The sequence below is a fragment of the Doryrhamphus excisus genome, chromosome 1 (genome assembly GCF_030265055.1).
Source record: "Doryrhamphus excisus isolate RoL2022-K1 chromosome 1, RoL_Dexc_1.0, whole genome shotgun sequence".
NCBI lineage: Eukaryota > Metazoa > Chordata > Actinopteri > Syngnathiformes > Syngnathidae > Doryrhamphus > Doryrhamphus excisus.
In genome coordinates this window covers 35,773,601-35,788,833 of record NC_080466.1, presented here as the reverse complement: position 1 = coordinate 35,788,833, position 15,233 = coordinate 35,773,601, and the positions used below count along the sequence as shown (strand labels likewise).

General features: G+C 39.5%; 2 protein-coding genes across 2 annotated transcripts; both read right to left on the bottom strand.

Annotated features, from left to right (window-relative positions):
* Window positions 1-484: 484 nt before the first annotated feature.
* On the bottom strand, window positions 485-4,914 carry tmem236 (transmembrane protein 236). Its single transcript, XM_058083110.1, has 4 exons — window positions 4,446-4,914; window positions 2,764-2,836; window positions 1,307-1,430; window positions 485-1,110 (listed from the first exon to the last, which is right to left on the bottom strand). The coding sequence occupies exons 1-4, from the start codon at window positions 4,766-4,768 to the stop codon at window positions 485-487; spliced, it is 1,146 nt and encodes a 381-aa protein (XP_057939093.1). The 5' UTR covers window positions 4,769-4,914.
* Window positions 4,915-6,155: 1,241 nt separating this feature from the next.
* stam (signal transducing adaptor molecule (SH3 domain and ITAM motif) 1) lies at window positions 6,156-15,158 on the bottom strand. Its single transcript, XM_058075907.1, has 14 exons — window positions 14,864-15,158; window positions 12,868-12,952; window positions 12,693-12,768; window positions 12,052-12,147; window positions 11,830-11,976; window positions 11,662-11,752; window positions 10,509-10,704; window positions 10,342-10,436; window positions 9,923-10,011; window positions 9,671-9,758; window positions 8,568-8,622; window positions 8,335-8,488; window positions 8,157-8,275; window positions 6,156-7,802 (listed from the first exon to the last, which is right to left on the bottom strand). Exons 1-14 carry the CDS (start codon window positions 14,904-14,906, stop codon window positions 7,580-7,582), a joined length of 1,557 nt encoding a protein of 518 aa, XP_057931890.1. The 5' UTR covers window positions 14,907-15,158; the 3' UTR covers window positions 6,156-7,579.
* Window positions 15,159-15,233: the final 75 nt, after the last annotated feature.

Genomic DNA, 15,233 nt, shown 5'->3' with positions numbered 1-15,233 from the left:
GCTGCTGTATTACATCTCCAATAAATACGTTTTTACCTGCAATTATGTCCTCATCTCTGAATCCTGGGGTCGATACACTAAGCGACCATGCCGGAAGTGACATACTGCAAATGCTAATTAGCTAGCCAGTAGCTAATACAATGGTCCTGATGTAATGTGTTGTGTAATATATGTACATAGGTATTTCTTGTTGTTGCAGTAGAGTATGGCTGTTAAATATGTTGTGTTTTTCTTGTTGATGGTGTTAATGTGATAAAAAAAATATTAAAATTTAATGGTGGCCTAAAAGTTATATCCAGGTTCTTGTTCGTTATTTGTTTTTTGGATATCCTAATGTCTACTACATACATTGCGAACCTGGTGACGCCCCTGCGTCACACAATGAGAAGCACATTCCCATATAGTCTGGAAATATGTTATGATCCCTGTGACCAAACAGTACAATATTTACACTTTGAGGTCCTTGTCCCCCTCCACCCCCTGGTCAAAACATGCTCTGCCTCTTAAAAATCTTCATCTTGGTCATGAAGACGAAGTAGAAGAAGGCCAGGCTGACCAGAGCGTTCTTCAGCAGGTACAAGATGGGCGTGACCAGTCCAAAAACCGTAATGAGCGCCACACGCAGGATGAAGAAGGGCAGGTCCTGCAGGGCCACCCCGGCTGAAGGTAACCAGGGGCTGTGAGGGGGGAGGACCATGCGCAGGGTGGACAGGAAGGCCAGAATAAAGATGGGGTACACCCAAGGTGAGTAGAAGATCTCTGGCTGGCTGGACACCCGCACCATCTCCACGGTATCGAACCAGAACAGGAAACAATCCACAAACACCTCCGACCTTGCGTCCTTCCTCCTCAGGAAGCCTAGTGGGTGTGAGGACGAGGAAGAGTACAAGTAGGCGGTGCTAGACGCTCTGGAGCTGAGTGGCGTGGAGCGGACGCCCATGTCATGCCTCACGCGAGGTGCGACGGTCTTGTTCCCGGGATCCGCTTGCCTCGCTGGGGCGCCATTTTGCTGGGCTTCATCGGAAGGCAGCTGGCTGGAGACAGAGCTGACTGGTTCCAGGTGGGTCAGGACTGGACCTGGCAGGTCAAAGGTCAGGTCCAGACTGTCTGCTTCTAATGAAAGCACTCATCATCAAACCGTCGATTGTTATCAACATTAACAACAAAACAAGCCTTTCATGATAATAAATGATTGTTTTCATTATCATTAATGATTATATTGTTTATTATAATGAAATTACATGATCTCAAATATTGACTGCAGCCATTGCACACTTTAGACATATTATCATTTTTAATATTTGACCTTGTCCAAGCAGACTGCAGGGTCGTATCCTCTCCACCAGGTCCACACAGATGAGGGAGAACATCACCAAGGAGACCGGCAACTCGGCAAAGTGGTCGAGTCTCACGCCCGAGTTGACTTGTACCTGAGGTTCAACAAGTCATGGGTCAAAGCGATGGATCTTGTCAGCGGTGATGATTGACAGGTAAATATTAATAGAAATGATGTCGTTACGCCAGGGGTGGCCAATGTGCAGCCCGGGGGCTATGACAATGACATCAGTTTAGCAGCAGCTGAAATATTCAAGAAAAATTGTTTTTTTTAAGTTGTAATATCTTGAAAAAAAAATTAGACACTTTTATTTTAAAAAGTCAGACATTTACAAGAATGAAGTAAAAATATGATGGAATAATGTCATAAAAACATTTTCAAGAAGAAAGATTCACAATTGGAAAAACCAGCTGTCACTTTACAAGAATAAAGTCAAAATATTAAAATACCTTATAATAAACATAATATTATGAGAAAAAAATACTAGTAGTAGCATACAGTTGATATTTTTTTTTATTTTTTTTTTTAAGGCGTAAAATATGATGAGACACAAACCAAATAAAATAGTAATTCAGGCTGGGAAAAAGTTACAATATTATAGGAATAAAGCCTACTTTTAAAATTACACCTGTTTGTTTTTTTTTTTTTTGCATTTCTGCTGGGTATTTTCAATTTTCCAACCATTTCTTCCTGTAATTTTGACTTTATTCCCATACTCAGTTTATTCTCATTTTTTTTCAATTTTATGCTACTAAAATGACACTCTTTTTCCTCATAACATTAAGCTATTCTTGTAAAATTACAACTTTTTTCTCTTCATATTTTTACTGTATTTTTGGTTAAAAAAATTACTGAGAATGCGGCACTGGACAAAACAAAAACAGCTGTGAGCCACAAATGTTTAATAAAATAATAAAATTGTTTTAAAATATGATGAGACAAGCCAAATAAAGTAGTAAATTTCGATAATTTAGGCTGGGAAAAAGTTACAATATTATAGGAATAAAGCCTACTTTTATGGGAATAATGTCACAATCTAATGGGGAGAACATTTAGAAAGATTATTTAAGAAGAAAGTTGAAATATATGGAAAAGGAGCAAAGACTGAAGTTCATACAGATAACATGTAAATATATATAGATATATATAGATATATATGTACATACATATATACATATATCACCTTCACACCTCCAGGTAGCATGGAAGAATGAATATAAGAATACATATAAATAAAATGTAGTCACATGTGTGTATGAGCTAAAGTTAATGGACAACATGTCACATGACTTGGTTACTGAATACCTTGAGTAGACTTGTGACTTTAGCTTCAAAACGTGAATAACGTCCTTGTTGAGAAAGTAGTGATGCGGGCAGTGTATAAGCTTTCAAACAAAAAGGGGACCACCTAAAACGGTAAAGCTTACCTGCGAGCTGGCTATCAAAATAGCGAAGCACGGTAACGTGCACAAGATGACATACACCAACGCTGTTGGCCTCCTGGGGGGGGCAGAAAAAGGAAATAGTCAATTATTTGTATTTGTTTGTAAAACATGAATTTAGATGACCTTTTTAATAACAATAGTAAATATATGTAAATTATATATAAATACTATAATAATAACTATAGCATCCCTTGACGTTCAGCACTTCAAATTTCACAGCTTCACTCAATCATGATTTTTATAGATTTTTAAGTTTATTAATAAATCTAGTAAAAGCAAATCTTATGTATTTTTGGACTAAATAAGCATTTCAAAGCATAAAAATGGTTAAATGAACTAAAATGCAACATCAAGCACTCAAAGACACATTCAAAGATGCATTCAAAGACACTGGTCACTAGGTGTCAGTATAGTGACCAGTGTCGCTACTGTAATGTTGTGTGAGACACACAAGCACCAGATTTGATTGTCGGGCAACAACAGGCTTGTATTGTATGTTTGAATTATGTCACAACATCGTACTGCACTCTTTGTAATATAAAATTAGAGCAGGAATTTTTTATGTTTTTTTTACTATTTTGAGGTGCATTAAAAACAATAAAAAGTAAAAAAAATATCAACATACAGTGCAAATGCATATTAAACATACAAAAAAATATTAAAATAAACAATATAAATGTAGGCGGCACGGTGGTCTAATGGTTAGCACGCAGACCTCACAGCTAGGACACCAGGGTTCAATTCCACCCTAGGCCATCTCTGTGTGGAGTTTGCATGTTCTCCCCGTGCATGCGTGGGTTTTCTCTGGGTACTCCGGTTTCCTCCCTTTTTCCAAAAAACATGCTACGTTAATTGGCCACTCCAAATTGTCCATAGGTATGCATGTGAGTGTGAATGGTTGTTTGTCTATATGCGCCCTGTGATTGGCTGGCGACCAGTCCAGGGTGTACCCCGCCTCTCGCCCGAAGACAGCTGGGATAGGCTCCAGCACCTCCCGCGACCCTCGTGAGGAAAAAGCGGTAGAAAATGAATGAATGAATATAAATGTAAAAAGAAAGAACGTCTCGGTCTTTCAGTCAGCTAACCCCGCCACCCACAGAGCGAGGCACTACGATAGGATAAGACAGGCAAACACGCAGATAGCCCCGCCCTGCAGAAAGAACAGTCAACTGACTCACCAGCCAATCAAAAAAAAAGCACTTGCAACTGAACAGACGGTACGGGTATTTTAGGGGCAGTGACACAAAAAAAGAACCAGTTCTTTTGACCCGTTCGTTCATGACCGACACATCTATCGTGCAGGTTCCACTGCAAATGAATAGAGCAGAGGTGATGTGTGTCGTCCATTATTTACGTCTTCAATGGTTTATTTTCTGTTACTATGTTTACTACATTGGGTAATATGAGTGTAAAAGTGATTGTAGGCGTGTTATGCCATTTCTACAGGGATCTAGTAATATTAAAAAGTGGGTTGTAAACAAGCTTTCTGTATGCTCGAACCACAAAAATATGACACTTTATCACGGTTGGGTCAAAACAATTAATTAATCCCAATAAATAAGGGATTCATGTGTATGTGCACATACAGGGTTGTTAATGTGGAGTCATACCATATTTAAGATATGTCATATCTTAAAAAATTGCATGTGTTGTGCTGATCTCACCAGTGTGTGATCTTGTCCATCAGTCTCCTCCTCTTCAAGATGTGGTATTTGAGTGGCACCCACACCAGCAAGGCCGCGGAGGTCACATAGGCCACAGAGATAGCCACCACCAGCCAGTAGGTTGTGTTGTCGCTGCCTTTCGTGTCGCTCACGATGCGGGCGAACCTCTCCATGACGACCAGCACGGTGGCACCGAGGCCGACGAACTGCAGCAGCTCGTAGACGGCCAGCTTCAGCGTCTTGCCTGGGGCCATGGTGACCGGAGAAGGAGGGAGTGATGGAGGTGCTTCTCTCAGCGTGGAGGTCTGACACTCATCTCCCATTCAAGGATCAGGTTAGTGGACTCTGACACTGCTTACTCTGCACACAGCAATTCCTGCAATTCTATTGCTTTATGGTTGGACATACTCACCTTTTATGGGGTCACAAAATGAATTCTCTCATCCCATCGTTTCAAAGTAAGTGTTGAAACAAGAACAAAAACATTTATTCCCTGCAAAGCAAGACTTTCAGTGTAAGATCTTGACATGTCATATTGTTCAATGGATTTTACATGTAAATGTCACCATCTAGTGGTAATGCTGACAACTGCAACCCAAGTTAGAAAGCCGTCAAATTATTTTGGCTTTTTAAAGCAACATTTGTTATTATGACATTTATTTTTAATATAAAATATATTTGTATGGAAAATTTTAATTATACAAATATCATTACAATAAAATTGAAAATAAAATTAAAATAAAATGTTACTTTTATTTTTTTTAATTAAATAAAATTAAATAAAAAATTAAAATAACATTTTTTTTTTTTTACACAAACACAAGGGCTTAACTTTGGTTCTACCTTTGGGGAGGGGGGTTAAAATCGTTGTCTGTTTATGTATTTATTATCTATCAATTTATTTATTTATTCATTTACGTTCTTAAAAGTTGTCAGGGTAATTTGGCGTGCCCGTATTAGAAAGGGGTCCAGGGGGTCCAGCATACAGGTGACACTAGTGAGGATAAGTGGCATAGAAATTGATGTATTAGAAATACACTGTGATACTTTCACTGCGATTTACTAGGCATTGTTGCAGCCGTGTACTTAAATATTTATGTCATAATGACATCATAATAATAATAATGACACAGGAAATACAGCTGATTGTGGAACTGAACACTCTGTGTGCTGGTTATTGTGTGTAGCTGCTCTATAGGAGTCCACAACTCAACGCAAATGGCTGAAAATTTTGCATAATAGGTCCCCTGCTGGGGAACTATGTTTGGAATTTTGCCCATCATTTACAATCTTTATGTGAAACAAGAACATATATTTCCCTCTTATGTGCATTATAACTTGAGAAAACTAGTTAATATGAGCTAGCTTACAATGCTGTCATTGGGATACACCTATTTTGAATATGAAACCCTATATATGAATATCCATACTGTGATCATGCATTAACACGTACACTGATGATAACATGTAATAGTTGCAGTATATTGCCATATTTTGATGATTTAAAACACTACCTGAACTTGTTTTCGAGGCGCATTGATACATATACTTATACTAGTTCCTTCAAGAACAACAACATCCAAATAGCTATTTCCCATGACGCCAGTTGCTAGCTAATTCATATTAACTTGTTTTCTCACACTACAATGCACAAAAAAGGGAAAGAAATGTGTCCGTGTTTCATATAAGCATTGTGAATGAGAAAAAAAAGTGCAGTTCCCCTTTCAATTTTGAGTGTGATTCTAATAAATAAATCCATTTGATTCACTAATATATAAAGAACTTAGTATTTAATAAGAATATTTCAATCATTCAGATCTAGGATGCATTATTTGTGACCCCTTTGTTCGGTCAAATTGGACTTATTCAACCTATTTTAGAACACAATGTTGGAAAATAAGCATCACATGACTGGACGTGTACTCATCAGAGTATGACACTTATGATGCCTTTCAAATCCCTCATAGGGTTTGATTCCTGTGTGACACCAATATGACATGCGTTATTTCATGCTAGGTGCTTGTACAATAACGGAAATTACTCGTGTCAGTTGAACAAGAAAAAGAACAGAGACCACTGGTATGTAACATCTACTGCTGTTCCTAACATACAACCAGCCCTGAGTAGTAATTTGATGCTAATCGTATTAGAATCAAGGTGTAAGTCGGTTTTCAGTTTACAAAATAAGAGCCCAGTTGTGGACATTTGGCCTGTTTTACTTTTATTGTGAATGCCAATTGATGATGAATTATGGTTAAAAGAAAGCGTTACAAAGGGCAGGGTACACCTTTTAGAATAATGTAGGCAGCACCTTCCCTTGGGCCTCCAGTTCAATGCCCCATGTTGGCAATTTCTTAGCCTTGAAATAAATGCTACAAATCAAAAAAAGGAATGAAACTGATTTCAAATCAACTGTAGTCCTTTTCGTGCTGTCACTGGTGGAAGCTAAAGACAAAGTAGTGTTCCAAATGCTGGAAGTGACGGAACGTGTCTTTAGAAGATGTTTAGTCCGACCAGGGCAGCTTTGAAATGCATGAGGGGGGGCTTTCCTTTGGGGTTGACCCTACAGTACGACAAGCACGGAGAAAAAGATGTACAACTGGCATGGTCCTCCGGAATACATACACCCTGCCCTCCTTGTCCATGTTTCAAACAGAACAATCAAGATGTACATTTAAATACTCTACAAAACATGAGATGCTTTTTTGTTCTGGTTTGGCTCCTGTTGCCATGGTGCGCTCTGGCCACCGTGGGTCATCAGGGGGGCCTTTAGTACGACATATACAAGAGTCATGTGCATGCTTTGTCTCCCAAAACAACAAAAAGTGGCGTCAGTTTTCAGTACTTCAACAAAACAAAACAGAACTTGTCTGCAGAATGTAGCGGATGTTCACTGGAGGTCCGTAAAGCAAGTAAGTCAATGCCACCCTTGTTTGATGTGGTTACACAGTAGTGAGGACAAAGCTGTTGCACGTTTGGAGTGTGTGCACACTGAGCTCATTTATACTTGACATGTTGCTCAACAACACAACAAAAAAAAGTGCAACTAAGTGAGGACTATTGTTCCTTTCATGTTAAGAGGCTGTAAAAACCCAAAAAGAAATGTATGAGGTTGCAGTACTACTATGTGTGTCCTATAGCAAGGCTTTCTCCGAGTAGGGGACCTGCGGGGGCGGTGGCTCTGCAGAGGTCATGATGCTCTGGCCCGAGGCGGCGCTGTAGCCAGGCGCCTGTGGGTTCGTCCCATGATGAGGGCCGGCCGCGCCAACCTGGTAAGTGTGAGCGTCTGCAGGGGCCATGCTGCCAGGGGCGGGGGCAGTGTAGACGGCGGGCTGACCCATGAACATGTGTACATCGCTGCCACAAGGAACACCACAAATACATGTATTACTAATTTAATGTACGGCTAATGCTAACTTATTATGTTGGCTACATATGAGTAATGCTAATTTAGAACACTAGCTTAGCTATTTGACATACGCAAAATGGTCACAACATTAGGTACATCTGTACATGGTTGGAGATGGTGGCAATGTAGCCCACAGGGCATTTTGTGGATTTCTGTCATGTTTTCTACCAAGTGAGACCAAGTAGAAGTGAATATAAATAAATGAATAGAAAAGAGCTTGCATGTTTTCAAATGTTCACGTTTAGCTGAAACACCTTGCAGATTTACTGAATGAAGTGTTCATAGTTTATGTGAGAGCTTACCTGGGGGCAGGTTGTCCAGGTATTGGGGCTCCAGCTTGCATCTGCTCCATGGGGATGCTGTAGCCTTGCACCGCACTGCCGCTCAAGGTGTACGCGCCCGATGCGGGACCAGGATACACCTGTGGTGTAACAACATGTAACATTTCTAAAAAATTACAACAAAGTTTTAGCAAACTACCTGCTGTGCCGAGGCGGGCGGCTGCGGCATGTAGTACTGCTGGCTCTGCAGCTTGGCGTACATGGCGTAGACGGGGTCTTCGTTCATGAGCTTGGCGTACAACGACAGAGCTTCCATCACCTTCACATTGAGCTCAGACAGTTCCGAGTGTTTCCTGATGACAGGACATGTAGCACATAGTCATTTTTGTGTGTACTTGTGTGTGTGTGGCTGTGTTTGAGGGCAGGAAGTACCTGTCTATGTCCTCTAATTTCTGGTCAATGAGGGGTCCCATTTGATTGCAGGCACCTGATGGAGGGAAACTGTCATCCACTTCCTGTATTTTGTATTTATCCACGTCCTATATTTGAAAATTAAATGCATCTACTTCCTGTGTTATATCATATATATATATATACAGATGTACCTAATGACCATTTTGCTTATGTCAAATAGCTAAGCTAGGGTTCTAAATTAGCATTACTCATATGTAGCTAGCATAATAAGTTAGCATTAGCCGTACATTAAATTAGTAATACATGTATTTGTGGTGTTCCTTGTGGCAGCGATGTATATATACGTATATATATATATATATATCATATAAACTTTGGGTTTCATTAAGTATAAACCTCCTGTATGTTATGTTTACCCACTATATTTGCTATCCTTTGTGTATTTTATATTTATTCACTTTCTTCCTATAGTTCATATTCATCCATGCCCTGTATTTTGTATCCACTTACCAGCCATATCTTAATGAACTGAACTTACACATCACATTGTTTTCTATAAACTAGAAATTTTATCAGTTATTATCCACTAGTTATCATACGCTTGTATGTAAGAATGTATTATGTTATTTAGACTGTCATGCAGGGGTATTGTAGTAAGCATGGAAATGTACTATAATGCACTACAATATCTTCCCATGTATTCATGGAAAGACTATCTGGGAAACAGGTGAATAAATGAATTATAACTAATGTGAAATGGACGAGGGGTAGGATTAAATAAGCTGTGCTTCTTCCTGCTTCCTTTTCAGCATGTGGAACCGAACAGTATTATGTGATGTGCTCTGGTGTACCTTACAGAATGAATTAAACAAGCTTGGTATATGTATATTTATCCACCATGTGTTAGCATTTTGTATCCACATCCATCATATTTTTACACTTCCTGGATTTGAGAATTTTGCATCTCCTGGCTGTATTTTATATTCACCTGTGTATCACATTAGAATTGATCAACTTGCTGTATTGATCATTTATCACTTATATTTTACATACAAGTATCGGTAAGCCTCTGCAAGTCATATTTTATATCTACTTCCTGTGAGCATATTTTGAGATGTTACCTTCCAGCTGCAGCAACTCAACCGCATCTGATTGGTTGTCTGTGGGATCAGCACTCTGAATCATCTGCAAGAGCTGGTCCATTTTGTCCTGAGCCATATGGAAATATTTTCATGTTTTAATGACTTTTTTTCTGATGACGTTAACATAAAACAGTAAATAGCATGAAAGTTAATTAAGTCTCCTTTACTTTTTTGGCTTTCTGGTCATCTAAAAAAAGGACTATGAATGCAGCCTGTGTTACCACTTCTTACCTCGTCAATAAAAACTGGCTCCTGCTCAGGCTCGATGGTCTCCACCTGAATGTCCTCGCTGAACTGCACTGTCTTCTTCTCTGTCTTCACTGTAACAGGCGACACATGTTCAGAAGTAGAATTCAGTTTTACACCTCAAGTGACAAAATTCGACATTTAAGTATTGATTCCAGTGCGTTTCAGACAAAATGTGCAGTAGATGTTGAAAACAAGCAGCATGAATTTCCGCCAACAGGAATGCAATAGTACTTTCCTGTCTTATTAAATCAGTATAGCACAAGTCATTTTTAAATTGTATTCCAAATTGCTTAAAGACCACCCCCCACATACACACCTCTAGTAGAAACTCAAGTGACAGTATAACAAGCTATGGGAAACTTGCAGCTGAGCAGAAAGTGTATGAGTATGTGTAAACATACTCATCTCAGGCTCTGCGGTGAGATCAGCGGTGACAAAGTTGGAGGGAAACAGCCCCACCCCCTGGTATGTCTCCCCCTTCCACCAGTTGGGGTCGCTGCAAAACAAAAGGGCAGAAGATGTTTTAGTCAAGTGCCAGGCAGGTGTGTGTGTGTGTGTGCGTGTTTACCTGTCATCCAGGATGGTGATGATCTCGCCCGACTTAAAGGTGAGCTCGTTGTCCTCAGCAGCCTCGAAGTCGTAGATGGCACGGACCTTCCTGCCGTCAGACTTGTGTGAGGGCAGGAGGCTGGAGGTGTTCGGGTAGAGGCTGGACAAGGACGTCTGGTTCTGTTGTCTCTGCTCCTTCAATGACAGCTCAATGGCTACATGTGGGGGGGGAAGCATATATATTTTATTTATAAAATAAATACATTATCAGAGACAATTCATTTATAATTGTGACCCTAGAAGACAACTAGTGCAATACAGTAGGAAACATACATAATGGAGGGTAGACAGTACAAATGTAAAATCAGTTGCCAACTAGAAAACAGAAAACAAGCTTCCTGTGAAAAGATACATTTCAAGCATAACTTCAGTTTGGACACAAATATTACTTGCTTTTGTGACAGCTCAAATATCTGTTGTGTTGTTGTGGTACACAACGTAACAACTTCCTCTTCCTGTCACAGGTGTTTCTCCTTTCTCTCATGTCACAGAGTAGATGTTTTTATGGCATTAAAATGGTTCTCACGCTGCCTAATCCGTTGGCGAGGAGTTGCATCAGCACCTCCTTGAGCCTCTAGCGCCAAAACCCGCCCCCGTAAAAGACGCATGAATACGTTGCTGGGATCAGGTGTCCAGGTTTATAAAAATGTAAAATGTATATGTATATAGGTCTTTGGTAATGAATGAGTTAATAACAGAACCTATGGATATTGGTTTCATTCATGTAGTGTTATATGCACATGCATGCACATGCACAAGTCATGATGCTTCCTGGGCTTAATGCAAGTGATTGCTGATTTTAAAAATAATGTAAATGTCAGTAAACATGAAATACACCACAGTAAAGGTGAACAGATGCGTGTGAATGTGGTTTTATGTTCTTTTTTTTTTTTTTTTACTCCACTCATATGGATGAACATTCTTTTTAAACACCGGAGTGGGGTAAACGTACATTTTTGAAAATATTCATGGTCCTGTGGACATGGCATTGTGACTTTTTTTTTTTACTCCACTATATGGATGTGACTTTTTTCTCCACAGTAGGAGCCGCTGCTCATTCAGAAGAGTGGCATGTTGTTTAATGTTAGTCTCCAAAGTGTGCAATACTTAACCTTTGGCCAAGTCCTCTTCTTCTTTCTTGTTTGAGGAGGTTACGGGATCTTTGGCCACTAATGCAGGACTAGCTTTGGCCTGCTCTGCAGCCTGCAAGACAGTGATCATCAAATACGTACTGTACAAGTCCACACCTCCGGATGGAAAATACATTTTTTCCAACCTACCTGCGAGCCCACTGCAGGGAAGGTAACCCCTTGCTCGCGTAGATTTTTGATCATAGCCGAGATCAAACTCAGTTGGGGGTCATTACGGAAGTCCTCTGCCCACTCCACCATCAGCGCTTTCAGCTTCTCACACACTTTAGGATGGCCCTGTCAACAAAATATTACAGCAACTTCATGAATTCAACTGTAGCGCCACACAAGAGTGTGGAGACGAGAGGCTACCTTGTTTAGGACGTTACTGACTTCACTGGCAAACTCTCTGGAGCATACCTCCAGGTGGAATATCTTGCCACAGTTGGAGACACATGCACCCAGAAGCTGCGAGGACACATGAATAGCACTTCTTTCATTCAGAAAATAAATACATCATACATTATTTTTTTGGAATGGCAACCTGCTACAAATACATTTGGACTGGCATACCTGATCACCCTTGCTTATAAACAATGATGGGGCCTCATTTTGAAAAAGACTGGAATTTATACAAGAGCCTCTGCAAATGTGCAAATTATCTCTTCTTCGGAGTAGTTACCATCTCCATCTTTCCCACCATTTACTGTAGGTAAGATTTATAATGAGAGGACTTCATACACGCATGCACTGCATGCTGTTTTCGATTGAAGTATTGCTCACATAGATTCTGAGGTTGCTGAGTATTTTCTGTTGTGGGCTGAAATCCACACAGAGTGTTATAAATGAGGGCCTTGGTCTGCCAAGGAATAACTCTCTTAAAATTCTCTCAAATGTTTTTTGAATGAGCGACTTTTTCAGATCTTCACGTGTAAGAACGTATTGCTCTTGTCAATGCGCAACAACTGATGTATTGGATGGTGAAGTTGTATGCTGATGACGTGCATGCTTACAGTGAGCGCCTGCATGGCAACATGAGGGTCTTTGTGATTCACTCTTCTCATAATGGAGCGCAGACACTCTTTAGGCCTGCAACGCATACAATCATCAAATTGTGCAACTGTTCAGCAGAGTGGAAAGTCAAAGGAGGTCATTTGTGGAAAACGCTATGATAAGAAACAGACTAACCCAGTGCGCTGCTGTCCTATCTTATCACATATGTCCAAGATGAGGCCCCAGTCCTCGGCTGTGTTCATCTCACTGGTTGCTTTCTCTACAGGTGCAAAACAAATCACAAGCAGGGAAAACAATGTAAAGAGTTACGTAACTTCGAAACTAATCACAGTAGAAACATGGCTTCCCAAATCATGACAAAACTGGGAAGATGAACAACAAAAGTGAAATTCAGGTACAATATGTGCAATACTACCTTTTGTTTACTGCAATTCCACATTTTGGTTACTGTATAGGTTATTGTTTTTTATATACATACATTTACATTTATTCTGAACAGCACCTGCCACTTTTTACATTTATTATCTTATTCCTTATTTTTTATTTATTACTTTTTACAAAATGCACCGTGGAGTTGCACTAAAATGTCGTTGTATGCAATACAATGACAATAAAGGCGATTCTGATTCTGAAAAACCTAAATCTAAAGACAAGATATCCTGAGTGTAAGTAATTAAACAGGAATAAAGTTATAATATTAAGAGGAAAAAGTTATCTAACTGAAAACACCATAATCACACAAGAATGACATTGTAATATTAGGAGAAAAAATGAATTTTAGTTTTAGTATTTTGAATATTAGTATTTCAAATATTATAAATATATATTATCAAAAAAGTATTTGGGAATATGACAAATATGTAATATTATGATTAACCAAACAAAAGGCCGAAAGCATTATGCTACGAGATAAAAGGTCCAAATATTATGGGAATACAAAACATACAATGAGGAAAATAAGTATTTGAACCTGCAATTTTGCAAGTTCTCCCCACCCATGGAGGGGTCTGAAATTTTCATCTTAGGTGCATGTCCACTATGAGATACATAATATGAAACGAAAGGTCCGGAAATACAGTGTGGCATACAGTGGTACCATGGATGGAAAGGCTTTGTGTGTATGGTAAGGCGGACATTGCCCAAAGCTATCATCAAAACAAACAAAGAATTATTAATGCAAACAACTCCGATAGTGATAAAAAAAATGTTCCACCTGCCCAAAATAAACTGGAAAAGAGGAAGAACAAGTGGGACAAGTGTCCATTAATTAAGTGACCATATTGAATGATAAATGGAGCATGTAGAACATGATCTGCCAACACAGTCCATCTAACCATGTATAAACAAAACATGGAACGTGGGCTCATATTTTACAGATAATTTGGTTGTCTATTTGTTGTGTAGTTAATAGTCAGTACAAATTGGTGTCCTATCCCATTGCTCCAAGTTCCCCTTTAAGAGAAGAATGGAAGACGAACTACCAAAATGGCCACCGCGTAGTGACGTAATGTCAGCGTTCACCTTACGCTCAATTATACTCAAACTTTACTTCATTCGGAGCAACATTGCCACTACATGAGTGCGTTTTAGGGGGGTTCTAGATTTAAAATAAAAAATATAAATACACGTGTTTTTCCTCCAAAACAAATGACATTTAGCACTAGCGACCCAGCTAGCTTCGTTAGCATCAATTAACAGTCTGACCCAACAATCTTATTTTTTAGATGCTACAATACAACAGCAACAACAACTTGTAATACTACTTTCATAGAGTGCCCTGAAGGACTGCTTTGGACTTCTAAACAGTCAGTGGCTTCAACCGGCAATGTGTTCCTAAGAGGTTATGTTTTAGCCCTAGAGCAATATTTTTATTCAAATGTTTCTTATCTTTCTTATCTTATTACAGGTGTTTTCTAGTGCGTCATCGTCATTATTAGTTGATTTGTACAGGTTGCTAGCTAGTTAGCGTAGTACGGTTAGCCAACATGGTCGTGTAGCTTGTGGTCGACTGTGGTTATTTTCATCATTATTATATTGTGTTGAACGTGTCAAAACATTTCAATCCTAAGGTTAAAAGTCACAACTGCCACCCCAAAACAAAAGCTGTCAACACAGCACACATACACATTAGCCATGTTGTTAGCATGTAGCCAGCTAGGCAGCCACTCACCAACATCTTGGTCGAATGGGTTCGTCGTGAAGAGAGGCATCATTGGAGCACACGACAAGACACAAAAATGTCACTTTTTTTGATTTATTATAGTCCCCTAAGCCTTATTTCGTGCGATAAAAATGCATATTAGCGACACGATTGGAGACAGCGAACGCCAAGCGAAGCCGATTCAACACAGTCACTCCTTCGACGTGCAAGGCATGCCGGGTAAGCGAGTCAAAGTCCACTTTGAGATCGAACACCCGATATAATGACTCTTATACTCATTTAGCCAAAAGGGTGCCGATCAATTATTAATACATGACTCGTTGAGATGACTCATACTGTCCTTGTCATAAAAATAAGAATAAGATGTCATCATTACATG

What these genes read in the sequence shown, in the direction of transcription:
- stam (XM_058075907.1), bottom strand. Translation starts at nt 14,906, where the DNA reads ATGATGCCTCTCTTCACGACGAACCCATTCGACCAAGATGTTG. An exon ending in AGCCAGTTTTTATTGACGAG is followed by an intron (nt 9,759 to 9,922) that starts GTAAGAAGTGGT and finishes CATATGGCTCAG; the next exon opens with GACAAAATGGACCAGCTCTT. An exon ending in AAATTAGAGGACATAGACAG is followed by an intron (nt 8,489 to 8,567) that starts GTACTTCCTGCC and finishes TCCTGTCATCAG; the next exon opens with GAAACACTCGGAACTGTCTG.
- tmem236 (XM_058083110.1), bottom strand. Translation starts at nt 4,768, where the DNA reads ATGGGAGATGAGTGTCAGACCTCCACGCTGAGAGAAGCACCTCCATCA. An exon ending in TTTTGATAGCCAGCTCGCAG is followed by an intron (nt 1,431 to 2,763) that starts GTAAGCTTTACC and finishes GTTGAACCTCAG; the next exon opens with GTACAAGTCAACTCGGGCGT. An exon ending in CTGCAGTCTGCTTGGACAAG is followed by an intron (nt 1,111 to 1,306) that starts GTCAAATATTAA and finishes TTTCATTAGAAG; the next exon opens with CAGACAGTCTGGACCTGACC.